Source organism: Onychomys torridus, chromosome 3 (genome assembly GCF_903995425.1).
Source record: "Onychomys torridus chromosome 3, mOncTor1.1, whole genome shotgun sequence".
In the NCBI taxonomy this organism is placed as follows: Eukaryota; Metazoa; Chordata; class Mammalia; order Rodentia; family Cricetidae; genus Onychomys; species Onychomys torridus.
The window spans coordinates 16,821,999-16,836,802 of record NC_050445.1 but is presented as its reverse complement, the minus strand read 5'-3'; the positions used below and the strand labels follow the sequence as shown (position 1 = coordinate 16,836,802).

Genomic DNA, 14,804 nt, shown 5'->3' with positions numbered 1-14,804 from the left:
GCTGCACTCCATTATATCATGCTGTCTCTTGATAGAAACACTACTGAGTTTATGGCTGTAGTTGTCAGGCTTTCCCCCATGGACACTATAGATTCATTTTCTGTGTCCAAGTCTTCTGGGCCAAGGCAGCGGGAGGTAGGGATTTTTAAAATACTATAAATAGGGTTGTTTTGCATTTTTTTCTTAATGGTAACTGTGAAATAGAATGATGATGGCAGTGAGGCTTAAGTCAGTCAAATGGACCATCTGGGCAGTAGTCATGACCTTCAGCCTTAGAGAACCTACCTTATTTCCCAGCAGAAGCATAGCCATATAGCTGTACAACCTGAACGTGGTTCACTGTGGTTTGAAATATCCATGACTCAAGTAAGCTTTCACCAGTAGGATGCCCAGGACACATCTCAAAAGAAAGCTTTGGGGTGGGGGTCTTGCCTGGGAGGTGGTGTGTACTGCCCCCCCCCCCCACATGGGGGTGGCCTTTTTCCCCCCCCCCCCCACATGGGGGTGGCCTTTCTCACCCTTCATCTTGGTGTTGCCTACACCATAATTGATCATGAAGAGATCCAATGTTCAGGTACTAGACACAAAATTATAGTTTAAGGCACAATAGTAACAAAGAAGAGCCACACTTTCAGAGGGGAGGGCGATGCCGTCATTCAGCAGATGTCAGCAGGAAATAGCTCAGAGTTGAGAGTTGTCAAAAGTAAGTGTTAGAATCAATATGCATTTTGTCCATGTGTGACAGTCTCAAGAAGTAAAAATAAAATTTAATTAAAAAATTAAACTGGCAAGGAGTATCAAAATAGGTAAGCAGAATAGTAAGCTTCTAAAAGAGAGAAGGCAAAACAGGATTTGTCCAGAACAAGTAAATAAAAACATACTTGATCATTTTTAATCTAAAAAAAAAGCTCTTAATTTTTTTTTGAGAGTTTTTTTCTTTGTTAAGAAATTGTTCATTTTATTTTACATACCAACCACAAAGCCCCCTCTCTTCCCTCCAACTCATTCCCTATTCCTGCCTCAGAAAAGGTAAGGCCTACCATGGGGAGTCAGCAAAGCCTGGTACATTAGTAGCTGTAGTACTTCGTGACTCTTGTATAGAACCTACCTGAAGATTCTCCTTGAAGAAATTTTGTTATCTGTTACTTGGACATTATTTTTTAACTATAGATGCAAAACAGCCTCTAAGAATTTCTGTCCTTCAAAGATTTAAAATTTAGAATAAGTATTAACTGTTAGAGAAAACTTGGGATATTGGACTGAGTGACCAGACCTCACATGGTGATGCTCAGGTTCTGATTTGTGCACCATGTTTTCCCTGACAATGCAAGGTCTCTCTTATTACACACTGCTTCTCGGCGGTGGTTGGTTTATATCTTTCTAATGTGTCTTTCAGCATCTATTATAGAACTTGAAGAGCCTGATAGGTTGATATTGCAGGAACATTGCAGTTTGGGTAGCATAAAACATAGATTCCATCACTGAATTGGACTGTGAGAAATAACAATTTCTATTTCAAAAAAAATTGAAGTCTTTACTGGTACATAAAAATATCACAACATCTCTATGATTTGGTCAGTTCTTCAAAAATAACATTAAGTCTACATTTGCAGAAGCTGTATAACCTCTTAAACACAAGATAGGTCATGGTTTTAGTTGGTTACCAAATACTTAGCTCAGTACAGAGCATATTTTCTCCAATTTTCCATATCATATGATAATTATTTGTCAGCTCTAAGATCACAACTGTGCTCATTCATGTCTCAGTTGTGAAAGTTTCGTAGGCAGCAAACTAGTTAGTCCATTTGTGAGTCTGAACCCAGGGTCTACAAAGAAAAGGTCATGCTTTTCATGGAGCTCTTATCCTGCCTTCCTTAAGAGAACCAGTGATAGATTAAGAAGCATCTTCTTAGCAGCATCTCACAAACTAATAAAAGTCTACTCATCCTCCAGAACCGAGATGGAGAGTCCCACTTCCATGTGGTCCACTGTAAGCCCTGCTCCTGCTGCTGTGAATAAGCCTTCAGGGAAGGATGTTGAGAGCACTGTGCTTTCAGCTGCTGCTTCCTTAGTCTCCCACTGGATGCTTCTTATCCATGTCTAGGACTTCAGCATCATTTACTGTAGTCTGTATCCACATTCCTGGGCAACTAAGAGATGGGGGTAGGGAAGGGCCTCTGTGCCAGTTTGAAAAAGACAAACACTGAGGTTCCTTATAGACTCAAATGTAACTAATTGATGAAAACAGACAAAAAGTTTCTGTTATTAAAATATAGGGTTTTTAAAAATTTAGTCTATTCTAAGAGAAAAAAATTTAGCCATAACTTGATAATGTAAAAATGAGTACTCATTAATGAAATAACATGTGTTTATTGAGATACATAACAAAATCAAATGCTATGCTAGTAGCTAGTAAATTCTCAGCATATGTTCTGTTATGTAACCAGTATTCATTACTGGTTAATTTATGTCAAAATATTTAATATCTATGATGTCACAGGTAACATTTACCACTTTTTTACTTGGTTACCAAATACTTAGCTCAGTACAGAGCATATTTTCTCCAATTTTCCAAATAACCCATCATGTGTATCCAGTTTCTAGGAGGGGACTCTGATACATGATGCTTGGAGTGGTTTTGTGAGGAAGCTTTTATTTGCTCCCCCAGGTGATTGAGCTGGCAGTTTTCTCTCACATACACATGCAGTCTCACCACACAAGAGTGCTTGCAGCCACTACTCACAATCATGGAGATGCTTACATTGTCCTCACATAGACACTCCATGTGTCTGTGGGAAACTGAGAGTTCCCGTTGAGGATTCAACAAAAGGAAATCAAAAGAACCAAATTAAAGAAAGATCCTTTGAGAACGTTGAACAGAGCAGTGGATTGACTTACTGAGAGTTTACTAATATAAGTAATCCAGAAATAATGGATGCTTTAAAAGTAATTAAAAGACTACAAATAAACACTTAGTGCCTTATAATAAAGAAAGGAAAGATAACACTGAGCTCATCAGTTGTGATGAGGAACTAATCTTTTCTTTCTCTTCAGATCCTAAGTGAATAAATAAGCAAACTAAATATGATAACTAATTGTGGCATCTGCCCAGTGGACTTACTTAATACATCATTATGCCTTATTGTAATAATCAAAGTGGACATAATGCAGGGGCTTAGGAGGGATTACCATCTTCAGTGCTCAGCAAAGCTTTGTTCCTTGTCAGCATGGGAGAAGGAAGGAACTTAAGTGATGATAATTCAAACCATTCTGCAAACTTGTAGTGTCGGGGCCTCTGATAAAATAGCTTACCACAAATTCAGAAAATAATGTTGTCTGAGTGAGGTTCTTCATTAGGAGAAATTTGTTCATTGTCCTCTAAATAAAAAATATCTGTTTCTGTCCTTGGCAAAACATTACACATACTCAATTCCCTTAGCAGTCTGAGATTATTTTTCCTGCTGCAAATAATAACATGCTTTAATTAATACCAGGGATAGTTCAGATATTGAATAAAATGTTTTACATTTTCAGAAATTAATTATGCCTTGTTCATGGAGTCTGGCTTAATGTTTTATTATGAAGATTTTATTTACAAGAATATTTATAAAAATACAACATAAGAATTAAGAGAGTGGGCTTTGGAGCCAGATGCAGTCTGTTCAGTGGTAGGTAAAATGGGATCATAAGGACAGGCTTATCTAAGAACTGCTTGGAGTTCAGGTAAAGTTTCTAAGGTCTTTGGAATGTGCCCTGACCCTGATGAAGCACCAAGGAAGGTCTGTTTTTTTGTTTTTGTTTTTGTTTTTGTTTTTTTTTTTAAGCTTTGGCTTATTTATAAATAACATGGAAAAGAAAACATTTTAGTAACATTTCCTGTCAATTACCTTCTTTCTTTATTTGTTTAATTTAATATGTTAATTTACTTATTTTTATAAGCAAGTTTCATTATATTTGCATGGAACTTACAACGAAGCCCAGATTGGCCTAAACTCCTTGGAAATCCTGCTTCAATTCTCCAAGTGCTGGTATTACAGGCATAAGCTACCATGCTGGGTTTCAGTTCCCTCCTAAGGATTCTCCATGCTCATCAGCTTTCTTTATAATCTGGTAAAAAGTTCCCCTTACCACAAATCTGTTCAGATACAGTTAGAAGTTTCCAAAAAAAAAAAAAAAAGTCTAGTTAAAATAAAAACAAAACAAACAAACAAACAAAAAATAGAAGGTGACTATTACCTCCGTGTGACAATATTGAATTGTGACAGAAATTTCAAGTCCTTTTGAAGTAGATTGTTGGGACCTTTGTGGCACTAGCTCCCCAGTGCCTCTAGTCCCATGGAGATACTGCATAGCACACTCAACCTAAGCTGTGGAAACCCAATGAGGAGCCATTCCTTCTAGACCATAGGCCTATTCAACTTCACTTGGTCTCTGTTAGAATTACTGCTCCAACTTTCTTAAATATTTTTAATCACTTAGGTAAGTAAGACACAGCCTTCCTTTGCTCTCTGAGATTTCTTGGTTTTATGTTTACTGATTTCTAAGCCTCCCCTTTCTCCTTCAGAACCCCAAAACTCCTGTTCATATTTTTCATACAAACAGCTTGTTTTGCCTGAAGTATTTCCTACCTGTCAGATAGTAAGATAGAATGTCTGTTATTTGTTTGTTTAAAGCAAACACCTATGCCTTGGCGCATTAACGTCTTCATGTTTTCTACTTTTTCCTCTAAGATCTTCAGCATTACCTAATGTCACCTGAAATAAAAGCACTGATCCTGTTTTATACTCAAGGCGAAGTCTACTTTTTTATTCAGTTGTTGATTTTAGGACCTGATTTCAAAGACTAGCATGCTTGCAAAGAATATGTGGCTCGCTGATTCTGAGTGCACTATGTAACAAACCTTCCTCAGCTTAGCCTGCTTGAACTCTGATGACCTATCCCCTCCCAAACCAGGGAGTTTATCTTCATGAGTCCAATCCATACAAGGTTAAAAGGAGAGTAAAAATCTCAAGTATGTATTTAAACATATAGAATAATATTTTTGCTGAACAGTCCTTAAACATGAAAAACATAGTTTATTCTCTGGATTCCATTGTGTGTTAGTATTTTCAACCAGATTATATCCAAAGAACAGGAACAAACTCTGGCAGTTGTTGCTATGCTGTGCAGTCTCATTAGATGAGTCAGCTAATGACATGGTTGTGCATTCAATATGGCATGCACTACACAGCTTCTCAGAGAGAATGAGAATTAAGATAGCATGCTACCTCCTGAAAACTCTCCTTAGAAAGGCTTTTACACAGATACCTATTTAGTGTGCTAATGCACAACTGGTTTTTGATAATTGGTAGAAAGCATTTACAAAGATTCCTCAAGGGTATTTAATATATTATCTTGCTTTTTCCTCTTCTCCCAAACCTTTTAAAACAATGAGATAAGTAGGTGTTCATCTCTTCTCTATGCTGTTCCATCCATCTGAGATGATTTCTGATGTTAAATCAATGTGCCAGAATGGAAGAAGACAAGAAAATGGGGAATGAGCTATCAGTCTTCCCAAGGAGAACATGCCCGTGTTCAATGAGAACATGAGTACACATTTACTTCTGTCTAGGACTAGCTTCTCCACATATGTAACTTAACTGGATAAATTTGCATTCATTATCTCAAAAAGCTCTTTATACGCATGACCTGGGAACATTGTATTTTACTGCGTGGCTTACCAGTGTTCCACACCTTTGCTATTTCCACATGACACATGTAGATGATGCCATAACAATTTGCTTTTCATTGAGAAAATCCTGTTAGGTGTAACAAGTGGGGGCAGATTAGTCACTCTGATAGCAAATTAGCTTTCAGATGAACCAGGAACCATATATCTTCAGTCAGCTTTGTGCTAGTCATTTTGTTGTTGTTCCTGTTAAAATTGGGCCATAGTTGTGTTTTTTGTTAACTTAATAGATCTCAAGGTTAAGGGAAAAACTTCAACCACTGAACTGTATAGTTGCATTTTATGTGTTTATGAATACAGGGTGCATGCATGTGAATAGGAGTGTTTGTATGTCTAGTCACAGGCATTGTTCCTCAGGTGCCAGGAAGACAGTCATTTGCAGACTTGGAACTCATAGAATAGTAGACTAGGTTAGCTGGTCAGCAAGCTTCAGGGATCATCTTCTCACATCCTCACTTCATGCCCATCACTAACCCCCCCATGTACTCTACCCAGAGATTACAAGCACAAGCTACTCAGCACAAATGCTCATGCTCAGAGAGGGCAATTTACTGATTGAGCCATCTCCCAGCCCCATGCACTTTTCATATCAAACAAAGTCCTTCCAAGTTGTAAATTGTTGATAATGGTGAATGTCTAGGCCATGGCAAAACTGACAGAAAAAAAAAAAAAAAAAAACAACTGATACATGGAATACATCTTATACTTATTTCCTCAGAAGTTTTTCATTCCTGCGAACTTTACTTTTTAATGTGTCCATAAATACATGGCTATTTGTCTTAGTAAAATGTGCCTTTTAATTTATACATATACAGTCTTCCCTATATAAGAAGTGGAATATATGGTATGTACACCATTTTCAATTGAAATTGACTATTACACACACACACACACACACACACACACACACACACACATACACACACACACACACACACACACACTCACACACCTCCTAATTCTCTTTCTCTAACATTCTCATATATCCCTCTCATCCCATTCAAAACCTTACTGCTACCATTGCTAACAGACCCTTTTCCAGATTCATGGCTTTCAGGTTTGGTTTTGTGACCCAGTTGGTTTATAATCAGGCCCCTTTATGCGAATACTGGGCTGGAACTGTCTATTATTACATAGTGGACTTATCAGTGGGTATAAAACTGAAGGCAATGATTTACCCTTTCTCTAAATTAGTCAGGAAATAGTTCAGCAGTGAGAGATAGGGTCTGAGCCCTTCTTATATCTATGCCTGCCTGTTGACAGGCTCATTTTTATGCATATTCAGAGCAGGTACCTGCAGCTGCTATGAGTTTGTGATTGAAATTTCTGTCTTGCCAAGGAAATAGAAATTCACTGCCCTTCGCTCTTTCTTCTGGCTCTTTCCGTCACTACTTCTTCGATGTCCACTGATCTTTAAAGGGGATAGTGTAAATAGATTGTTTAAGGCTGATCGTCAGTCCTCAATGCCTTTTTCAGTCATTCACCACTCTATACTCTACATTCACCACTGTTCACTGGACAAAGAGGCTTCTCTGCTAAAGGCTCAAAGTATCATTTGTTTAAGAGCATATATATTTAGCATAAATATTTAGAGGCAGCTTGATGCTAGGTCAATTTGCTAAACAACACTATTCAGTACACCCCAAGGACCTATGATATCTCCTGCTAGGATTTTAGTTTTTGTCATGTTTATAATACTAGACTTGGTTCCTTCATTGGAAGTAGGACTCTAATTCAAACAGGGAGCAATGGGTTACCTCCTGAACAGTGGTGCCACTACTGTATATTGTGCTTGGAAAGTTGGCCTCATAGATCATGGAATGAGATAAGAACATTGATGTCTTTTAACATCCAGAATATTGCATACCACCTTCTAAGACTATGAAAGCTAGACCATAGGGAAGAAGCTTCCAGCTCAGATCCAGACTGACTTCTCTCAGTCCTGCATCTAAGATGGTTAGTGTGTTTATCAATAGAGCCTTATTTACGTCTGGCAGACAACAAAGAAGAATGACAAGATCTGCTATTGTTTGGGTTTTTTATGGGATCTTTGTGATCAATAAGTCATAAGAAAATATCCCACCCCTGGCATTTGATGTTTGATCTATGAAACCAAGGCTTTGGGGAGAAATTATGTTCAGCAATGTACATTTTAAAGAAATCTGTGCTATTTCACTCTAAAACAGAGTTCTGGGTTGTATTTTATATTAGAAAAACTTAACACACTAATGTATGGGCTTATAAACCAATGTAATTGAAAGATTTCTCCAGTCTCGCCCAGTCTACGGTCCAACAGCCACTTATAAAATAATTACTCAGAGGCTTATGTTAACTACCAATGGCATAGCCTATGGCAGGCTTTTTTGCTAGCTAGCTCTTATAATGTAAATTAACCCATTTCTATTATTCTGTGTTTTGCCACATGTTCCGTGGCTTACTGGTCTGCTGGCATGTTGTTCCTTGGGCGACAGGCTGCTGTCTCCCTGCCTCTCCTTTCTCTTCCTGTCTATCTGCTTGGATTTCTGCCTGCCTCTAAGCTATTTTTCCATAGGCCAATGCAGCTTTATTTATCAACCAATCAGAGCAACACATATTCACAGCAGAGAAAGATATCCCATAGCACTTCCCCTTTTCTATCTAATCAAAAAGGAAGGTTTTAACTTTAACATAGTAAAATTACATATAATAGAACCTTTACTCTCTTATGTCAAATTTGTTTCTTTTAAAGTTCTTCCTTTGTATTTATGGCTGTTGTTTCCTCCATCTTTGTGATCTGCTCTATTGAGAAAATGTGTTGCTTTCTTTATTCAGGGGCCTGATGAGCATTGCCTGACATTATAACAAAACAGTGATTATATCCAAAACCTATCTTAGCATAAAAGCAGCGGGGCAAAATCTTGATCTGCCACTGTAAGTGTTCTAGCTGTAGATGGTGGGTAATTGGTTAACCTTTGCCATTGAAAATATCACTATGTATTGTTGTACAGTCTTTCAAAAGCCCCAACTGTTCATTAGCCTCCAAAAACTTTAAAGTAGAAAGTATCTTTTATTTTATTGTATTTTTTTTGCATTTTTTTATTATTATATTTGTGTTTTAATTTTACACATCAGCCATGGGTTCCCCTGTCCTCCCCCCCTCCCGCCCCCACCTTTCCCCCATCCCCTCCCCTCTATTCCCATCTCCTCCAGGGCCAAGACTCCCCTGGGGATTCACACAGGCAGCAAGTATATTGTTCTGTTCTTATACTAAATGACACCACGTAGGTTACAAGTGATTTCACACAGTGGACAGTAATTTCCAAGAACAGTTGGAAATATTGGTCAGTTCTGGTCTTAACTTCTTACTTCTATGAATAAATCCATATTTTCTTTATTTCTGTATTGTTACTTTGCCACCAAGAACCGGCATACACAGAATGCTCTATAGCAAACTTCATTGAAGATTTTTGTGCAAGCTAAGGGGAGGTAAGATGTAAGCTATACATAGGAGCCAGGTAGGATGGAAGCTATACATGGGAAGACAGGGCACAGGCTATACATTAAGGACCAAGAAACTGCGAATATGCATGAATATCTATACAAATATATATAAATATAATTTTATGTTTATATCAATTTACAAAATATTTCAAATAGGAGTAGAAATTTATGTACATTACAACAAATATAGTCCTGCATTTGTATCAATATACAAATTATCTTAAATAGGAATATAAAAGTAGTTTACATTTGTGTCAATATATAAGGATCCATAACCGTGCAAATTATCTAAGGCTGATATTTTATAAAATTGATACATATAGGATATTAAGGTAGATTGTTGTATATACTAATAAACTAATTTAGTAAAATACCAGCATTAAATAATTTGCATGGTTATGGATTGTTGTATATTGATACAAATAGCCAGGCATGTTGAAAACTATGCATTAAGGGCTAAGAGGATTCAAGCTATGCTGTAAGGGCCAGATATGATGCAAACCATGCATGGGGAATCAGGTGGGAGGCAAGCTGTGCATTAAAGACAAGATGAAATGTAGGCTGTACATTAGAGGCCAGATAGGACACAAGATATATATTAAGGGCCAGGTAGCATGCATTTGTTCATTAAAAGTTTATATAGGATACAAGCTATGCATAAGGAGCCAGGTTGTATTACAGTACAGATCTCCATGAAAAAGAGGAGGTACAATATAAAATATCCTTGTTACAAGATTTTGACAACTTTCTCTGCAGGAACAATGGCTGATGTGAGCCTGTCTTTTGCATGACCACTTCACCTGTCTCCAAACCTTGCTCTATCTTTGCCCTTTGGCTGATGTTTTATACATGCTAGTGACCCATCAGCGTATTTTATTAAGACATTATTGCTTTTTATCTAAACAAATATTTCATTTTGTTTTGTTCTTTGGGGGTATATATTTATACCATAAAGATATAATGCTCCCTTGAAACATGTTCACAGATAAACTTATGGACATATGTCTGTGATTTCACCTTTATTATAGAAATTATGGTTCCTTTATGATTTCTAAAACCCTTGCCTCCAAACATTTTTTAATGTCTTAAGATTAAAAAAAAACTTTGACAAAGATAATTCCTCAAGAATTTGTGAAATATGATGTTACCTAAATGAAATTCAGGAGAGAACAATCTTTAAACTTAGAATTTAATTCAAATGCATATTTTGCTTCATCAGTCTTTTGCACAAGAAAAAATTATACTCAGAAACATACATACTGTATTTAAAAAATATAACCAATCATTATTCATTTACAACTTGGCTGAAATCATATTTAAAAGAAACAAGGATGGATTTTAATTGATGGTAGTTCATGACAAGAAATCCACAAGCAACATCCAGTGTTGCTTGGCTGAATTTTGAAGTGAAAACAGTTACCCCCTCATGGACATGAACACCAACATGCAGTGGTCTCTTCTTTGCCTACATATGTAGAACCACTTCTTTTATGAGAGTCAGCAGTGCCCACAATTGGCCTTCTGTTTGTCTCATCCAGGTCAGAACGTAAGTCTCACAGATTACATTAAAAATACACAGAGCTGGTGGTTTACTATATTTCCCTTGTATTGACTATCTAAGAAGCATTTAAACACCAGTGGGAGAGATCAATGATGTCACTTGCTTCTTCTAGTTGTATACAAATAAAAAGATCTCTCCACTTTCTTTTATTGCTAAAGCTAATTGATACTGAGGAGTGGCATAGGAAATGTGTCCAGGGTCACAGAAGATTGATAATATAGTGTGAATAGAATTGTAACATGAGTCTTATGACCAAATCCTGGTGCTGAACACACAACAAAAACTTGGATTCTTACACTACCGTATGAAATACTGTGAAAGTAATATCTTATTCCACATTTTGAAGTGAGGTATTTGTGGGATTGTTTGTAATTTATTTAACTTATAAGCAAATTGGTCTCTCTGGGTTTGTTAACACAGATTGGTGATATCCAGAAAGCATGATAGGATGATCTATAAGCTTTCTCTCCAGCTACCAAAAGTATGCCTCACTGTTGACCATTGTCTCTTTCCTCTGTCTACTGGCCCATTGTGTCTATGGTAAAAGCAGTGGAGTTAGCATTTACCCAAGGATATTGTCCACATAACTGAGTATCTTTTGACATCTTTAATGAGCCCGTTTAGACTCTGGCTGCATCTCTAATCTTTGAATTTTTACTGAACTTTGTCATTTAATAATTATCTTGCTGGAACAAATGGAAAGGAACAGAAGACTTTTGATGGAGAATACAAATAAGCTGCATTGTGTTGGGCTGAATGGTAGGGAGTCTACATTTATGGAGAGATAACCTGAAAAACAGTTTTAATTTTGTCTTTGGTTTTTTAACTCTAAGTATGTATATTTTCAAACTTCATATTTGAGAAGAGAGCTTATTTATTTGCCATCATTTAAAAATGAATTATTGGGGCTTAAAGATATGGCTCAGTTGTTAAGCACAGGTTCTTATTCCACAGGGCCCAAATCTTAGCACCCATATGGAGGATCACAACTGTCTATAACTCCAGTTCTAGGGAATATAATGCTTTCTTCTTGCCTCTGTGGATACCAGGCATGCACATAGTGCACAGACATACATACAGGGTAAATACTCATACACATAAAATAAAAGTAAGTTATAAGTGAATTACAAACCATATATACTTTACCTTACAAAATTTAGGGAAAAATAAATAATAGTTTATCTGTCAATATTTGTTTTACTGTTTTGGACATTTTTACTTTTACATTCAAATACTACATGGGTTCTGTACAAAAACGATGTCCTGTTAAACATTACTCCATAGGTAGGTTCTCATTGTTAGAAAATTAACATGTTTTTTTATAATAATTTAATACATTACCATTATTTGATTCATCATCATTCATTGATTATAAACCATTGTGTTATGACTGCATTGTTTTTATGGAGAGAATTTATGGACTCTAGCTTTGACAACTTCCTAGTTACCTGGGTAAAAACTTTGTACTCTTCAGACTGGTAACCCATGCTTGCACAGTATTTTTCTCGAGGTGGAATACCATTAGAATTCCATTGGTAGTACTAAAGAGTGCAGTTCTGACAACAGTCCTTCCAGTGTCCCATAGATTTTTTTTAATTATGTTTCAAAAGTTAAGATGATATCTCATTGTACTTTGCGCTTCCCTCTTTGTCTGTAGGGTGAAGAAGGGTACCCACAAGAAGGAATTCTGGAAGACATGCCTGTGGATCCTGGGAGTGAGGCTTATGAAATGCCTTCAGAGGTAAATGGCCTATATACAGAAAACTAAGAAAAATGGTTGAGGTGTTGAATTTGGATCATGCCAACAGGTACCACCAAAACCGTATGACTATCAGATTTCCCCCAGAATTAGGGTCTGGGTAGGTCAACCAAGAAAAAAGTTTAGAGAAAATGATTTTGCTCTGTGTGGGAGACATGATATATCAAAATGAGAAGAGAACATTCTAGTACAAGAGACAACCAGAAACAAAGGCACATGGACGTGTCTGAGCAACAGTACACAGTTATTAATCATGCTTAGAAAACAGAAAAATGACAGATTAAGACTGAGAACATAATTAAGGTTATGGACAAACTGTAGAGCACCAACTTTGTCATTTAAGTTTACATCTACTTAAAACAGTACAAAACTAAATAAAACAAAACAAAAACAAGTGTTTGAAGATAGGTTTAGTTTAACAGCAGAACCTCCATATAATTTGAGTTATTCTTGAGGAAAGCTACCTAATCCAGTTAGTTCGGGCTATTACCATTGCAAATGTGTCCACATTTTTTTCCAGGAGGCTTAGGCTTTAGAATAAAGAAAAAGGAGCCAATAAAACCTTCCATGAAGGTGGAGTTTCTTGGTTTTAATGTGGCAGTGCAAATGTTATTTATTAAGTGGCACTGTTACAGTGTGAGAAGGCCACAAAGCACGACAAAACCCACTATCAGAGCTTTCTTAGGAGAAGAGAGGGACAGAAGAGAGTGTGACCAGGCCTTTGGAAGACACTGCAGGAAGAGAGGGTGGGGAAGAAAAGGAAAAGAGGAAGAGGGGAGGATTCTGAGTCCTGCTTCTTATGGATTCCTCTGCACATGTGCATATGGGCTTATGGAGCTACGCCACGCATGCAGACAGATTGCATGATCATGCTGGGCACAAATTATGTGATCACGCAGTGCAAGGATTACATAGGACGTAAGGCCCCTTCCTTGGCTACTGAACTGCACATGTGTGCTCATGTAGCTGGCGGATGGCCAGGAATTCCAACGGTTTCCTAATAGGAGAGAGAACGCAGAGCAAGTGCCCCTTGTCTCCTAAGCATTGTCACTTCCAGGACCAAGGGCTCTGAAAGGGGTCCCAGGCAGTTCACCTTGGTGCTCACAGCTTACAGTGCACAGCTAGGGAAACAAATCTGGAGCCCCAGCTAATTCATACTGTAGGACAAGATCACAAAGCAAATGGTACATCTGGAATTAGGCCTAATAAGCTAACTCTGACAAGTCCCATAACTTATAGATGATCAGTATGAAAAATAAATAAATAAATAAATAAATAAATAAATAAATGTTTGCAATAGAGACGTTCCAAATACTGTTCTGAGGATCAATTTTATGTGAGTGGAAGGTCGGATTCTCTCTCCTGTGAAGTAGACACTTGATAACTGTCACTTTCATTGAAAAGTCTCTCTCTCTCTCTCTCTCTCTCTCTCTCTCTCTCTCTCTGTCTCTCTTCTTCCCTGATGTTAGGAAGGATACCAAGACTATGAGCCTGAAGCCTAAGAATGTCTTTGCTCCCAATGTCCTGAGATCTGCCAGCCACTGTTCCATGGCGTACAAGTGCTCAGTTCCAACGTGCCCATTCATGACCTTTTCTCAAAGCTGTACAGTGTGTTTCAAAGTCTTCCATCAGCAGTGATTGACGTCCTGTACCTGCCCCTCAGCATCCCGGTGCTTCCCTCTCAACACAGTGAATACATGGTAGCAGGGTCCTGTGTGCTGTGGATATCGTGGCTTCAAACCTAAAACGTTAGAAGATATTTAAAACACCTAAGTGACTACCACTTATTTCTAAATCTTCACTATTTTTTGTTGCTGTTCTTGAGAAGTTGTGATTTGCTATCTTACAAGAGTTTTAGGTGTCCGTAATGATTCTTTCTGTCAAAGAATGATGTATTGTGAAATTTGTTAATATATATTTTAAAATATGTGAGCATGAAACTATGCACCTATAAATATCAGTTATGAATTTTACAGTTTTGTGATGTGTTTTATTAACTTGTGTTTGTATATAAATGGTGAACATTAAAATAAAATATCATCTCGTTGCAAAATTATTTTTTTTCCATTTCATTTTAGTAATGAAACCTTGCTTATCAGGAACATAAATAGAAATGACTACTGACACAAAGAACCTGAATTTAAAGTTTTCAACACTGTCTTAAGAGATTGAGAGGGGTGAGAGATGGATCATTCACCTGTAGGAGGGATTCCCCAGTGCCACTGCCCAGAGCCAGCTCTGATCTGCAGTACTGCTCTGAGTGCTGGCTGCTCCTG

The 14,804-nt window shown here is 37.3% G+C and overlaps 1 protein-coding gene across 2 annotated transcripts in view; it reads left to right on the top strand.

Annotated features, from left to right (window-relative positions):
* The window catches only part of Snca (synuclein alpha), a 105,303-nt gene extending 90,719 nt beyond the window's left edge, over window positions 1-14,584 (top strand). For both annotated transcript variants that reach the window (XM_036181497.1, XM_036181496.1), the window contains exons 5-6: window positions 12,427-12,510; window positions 13,998-14,584. In XM_036181497.1, the coding sequence (XP_036037390.1) occupies window positions 12,427-12,510; window positions 13,998-14,030 (117 nt within the window). In that variant the 3' untranslated portion in view covers window positions 14,031-14,584. The remainder of the gene's footprint in view (window positions 1-12,426; window positions 12,511-13,997) is intronic.
* The last annotated feature ends 220 nt before the right edge of the window (window positions 14,585-14,804 follow it).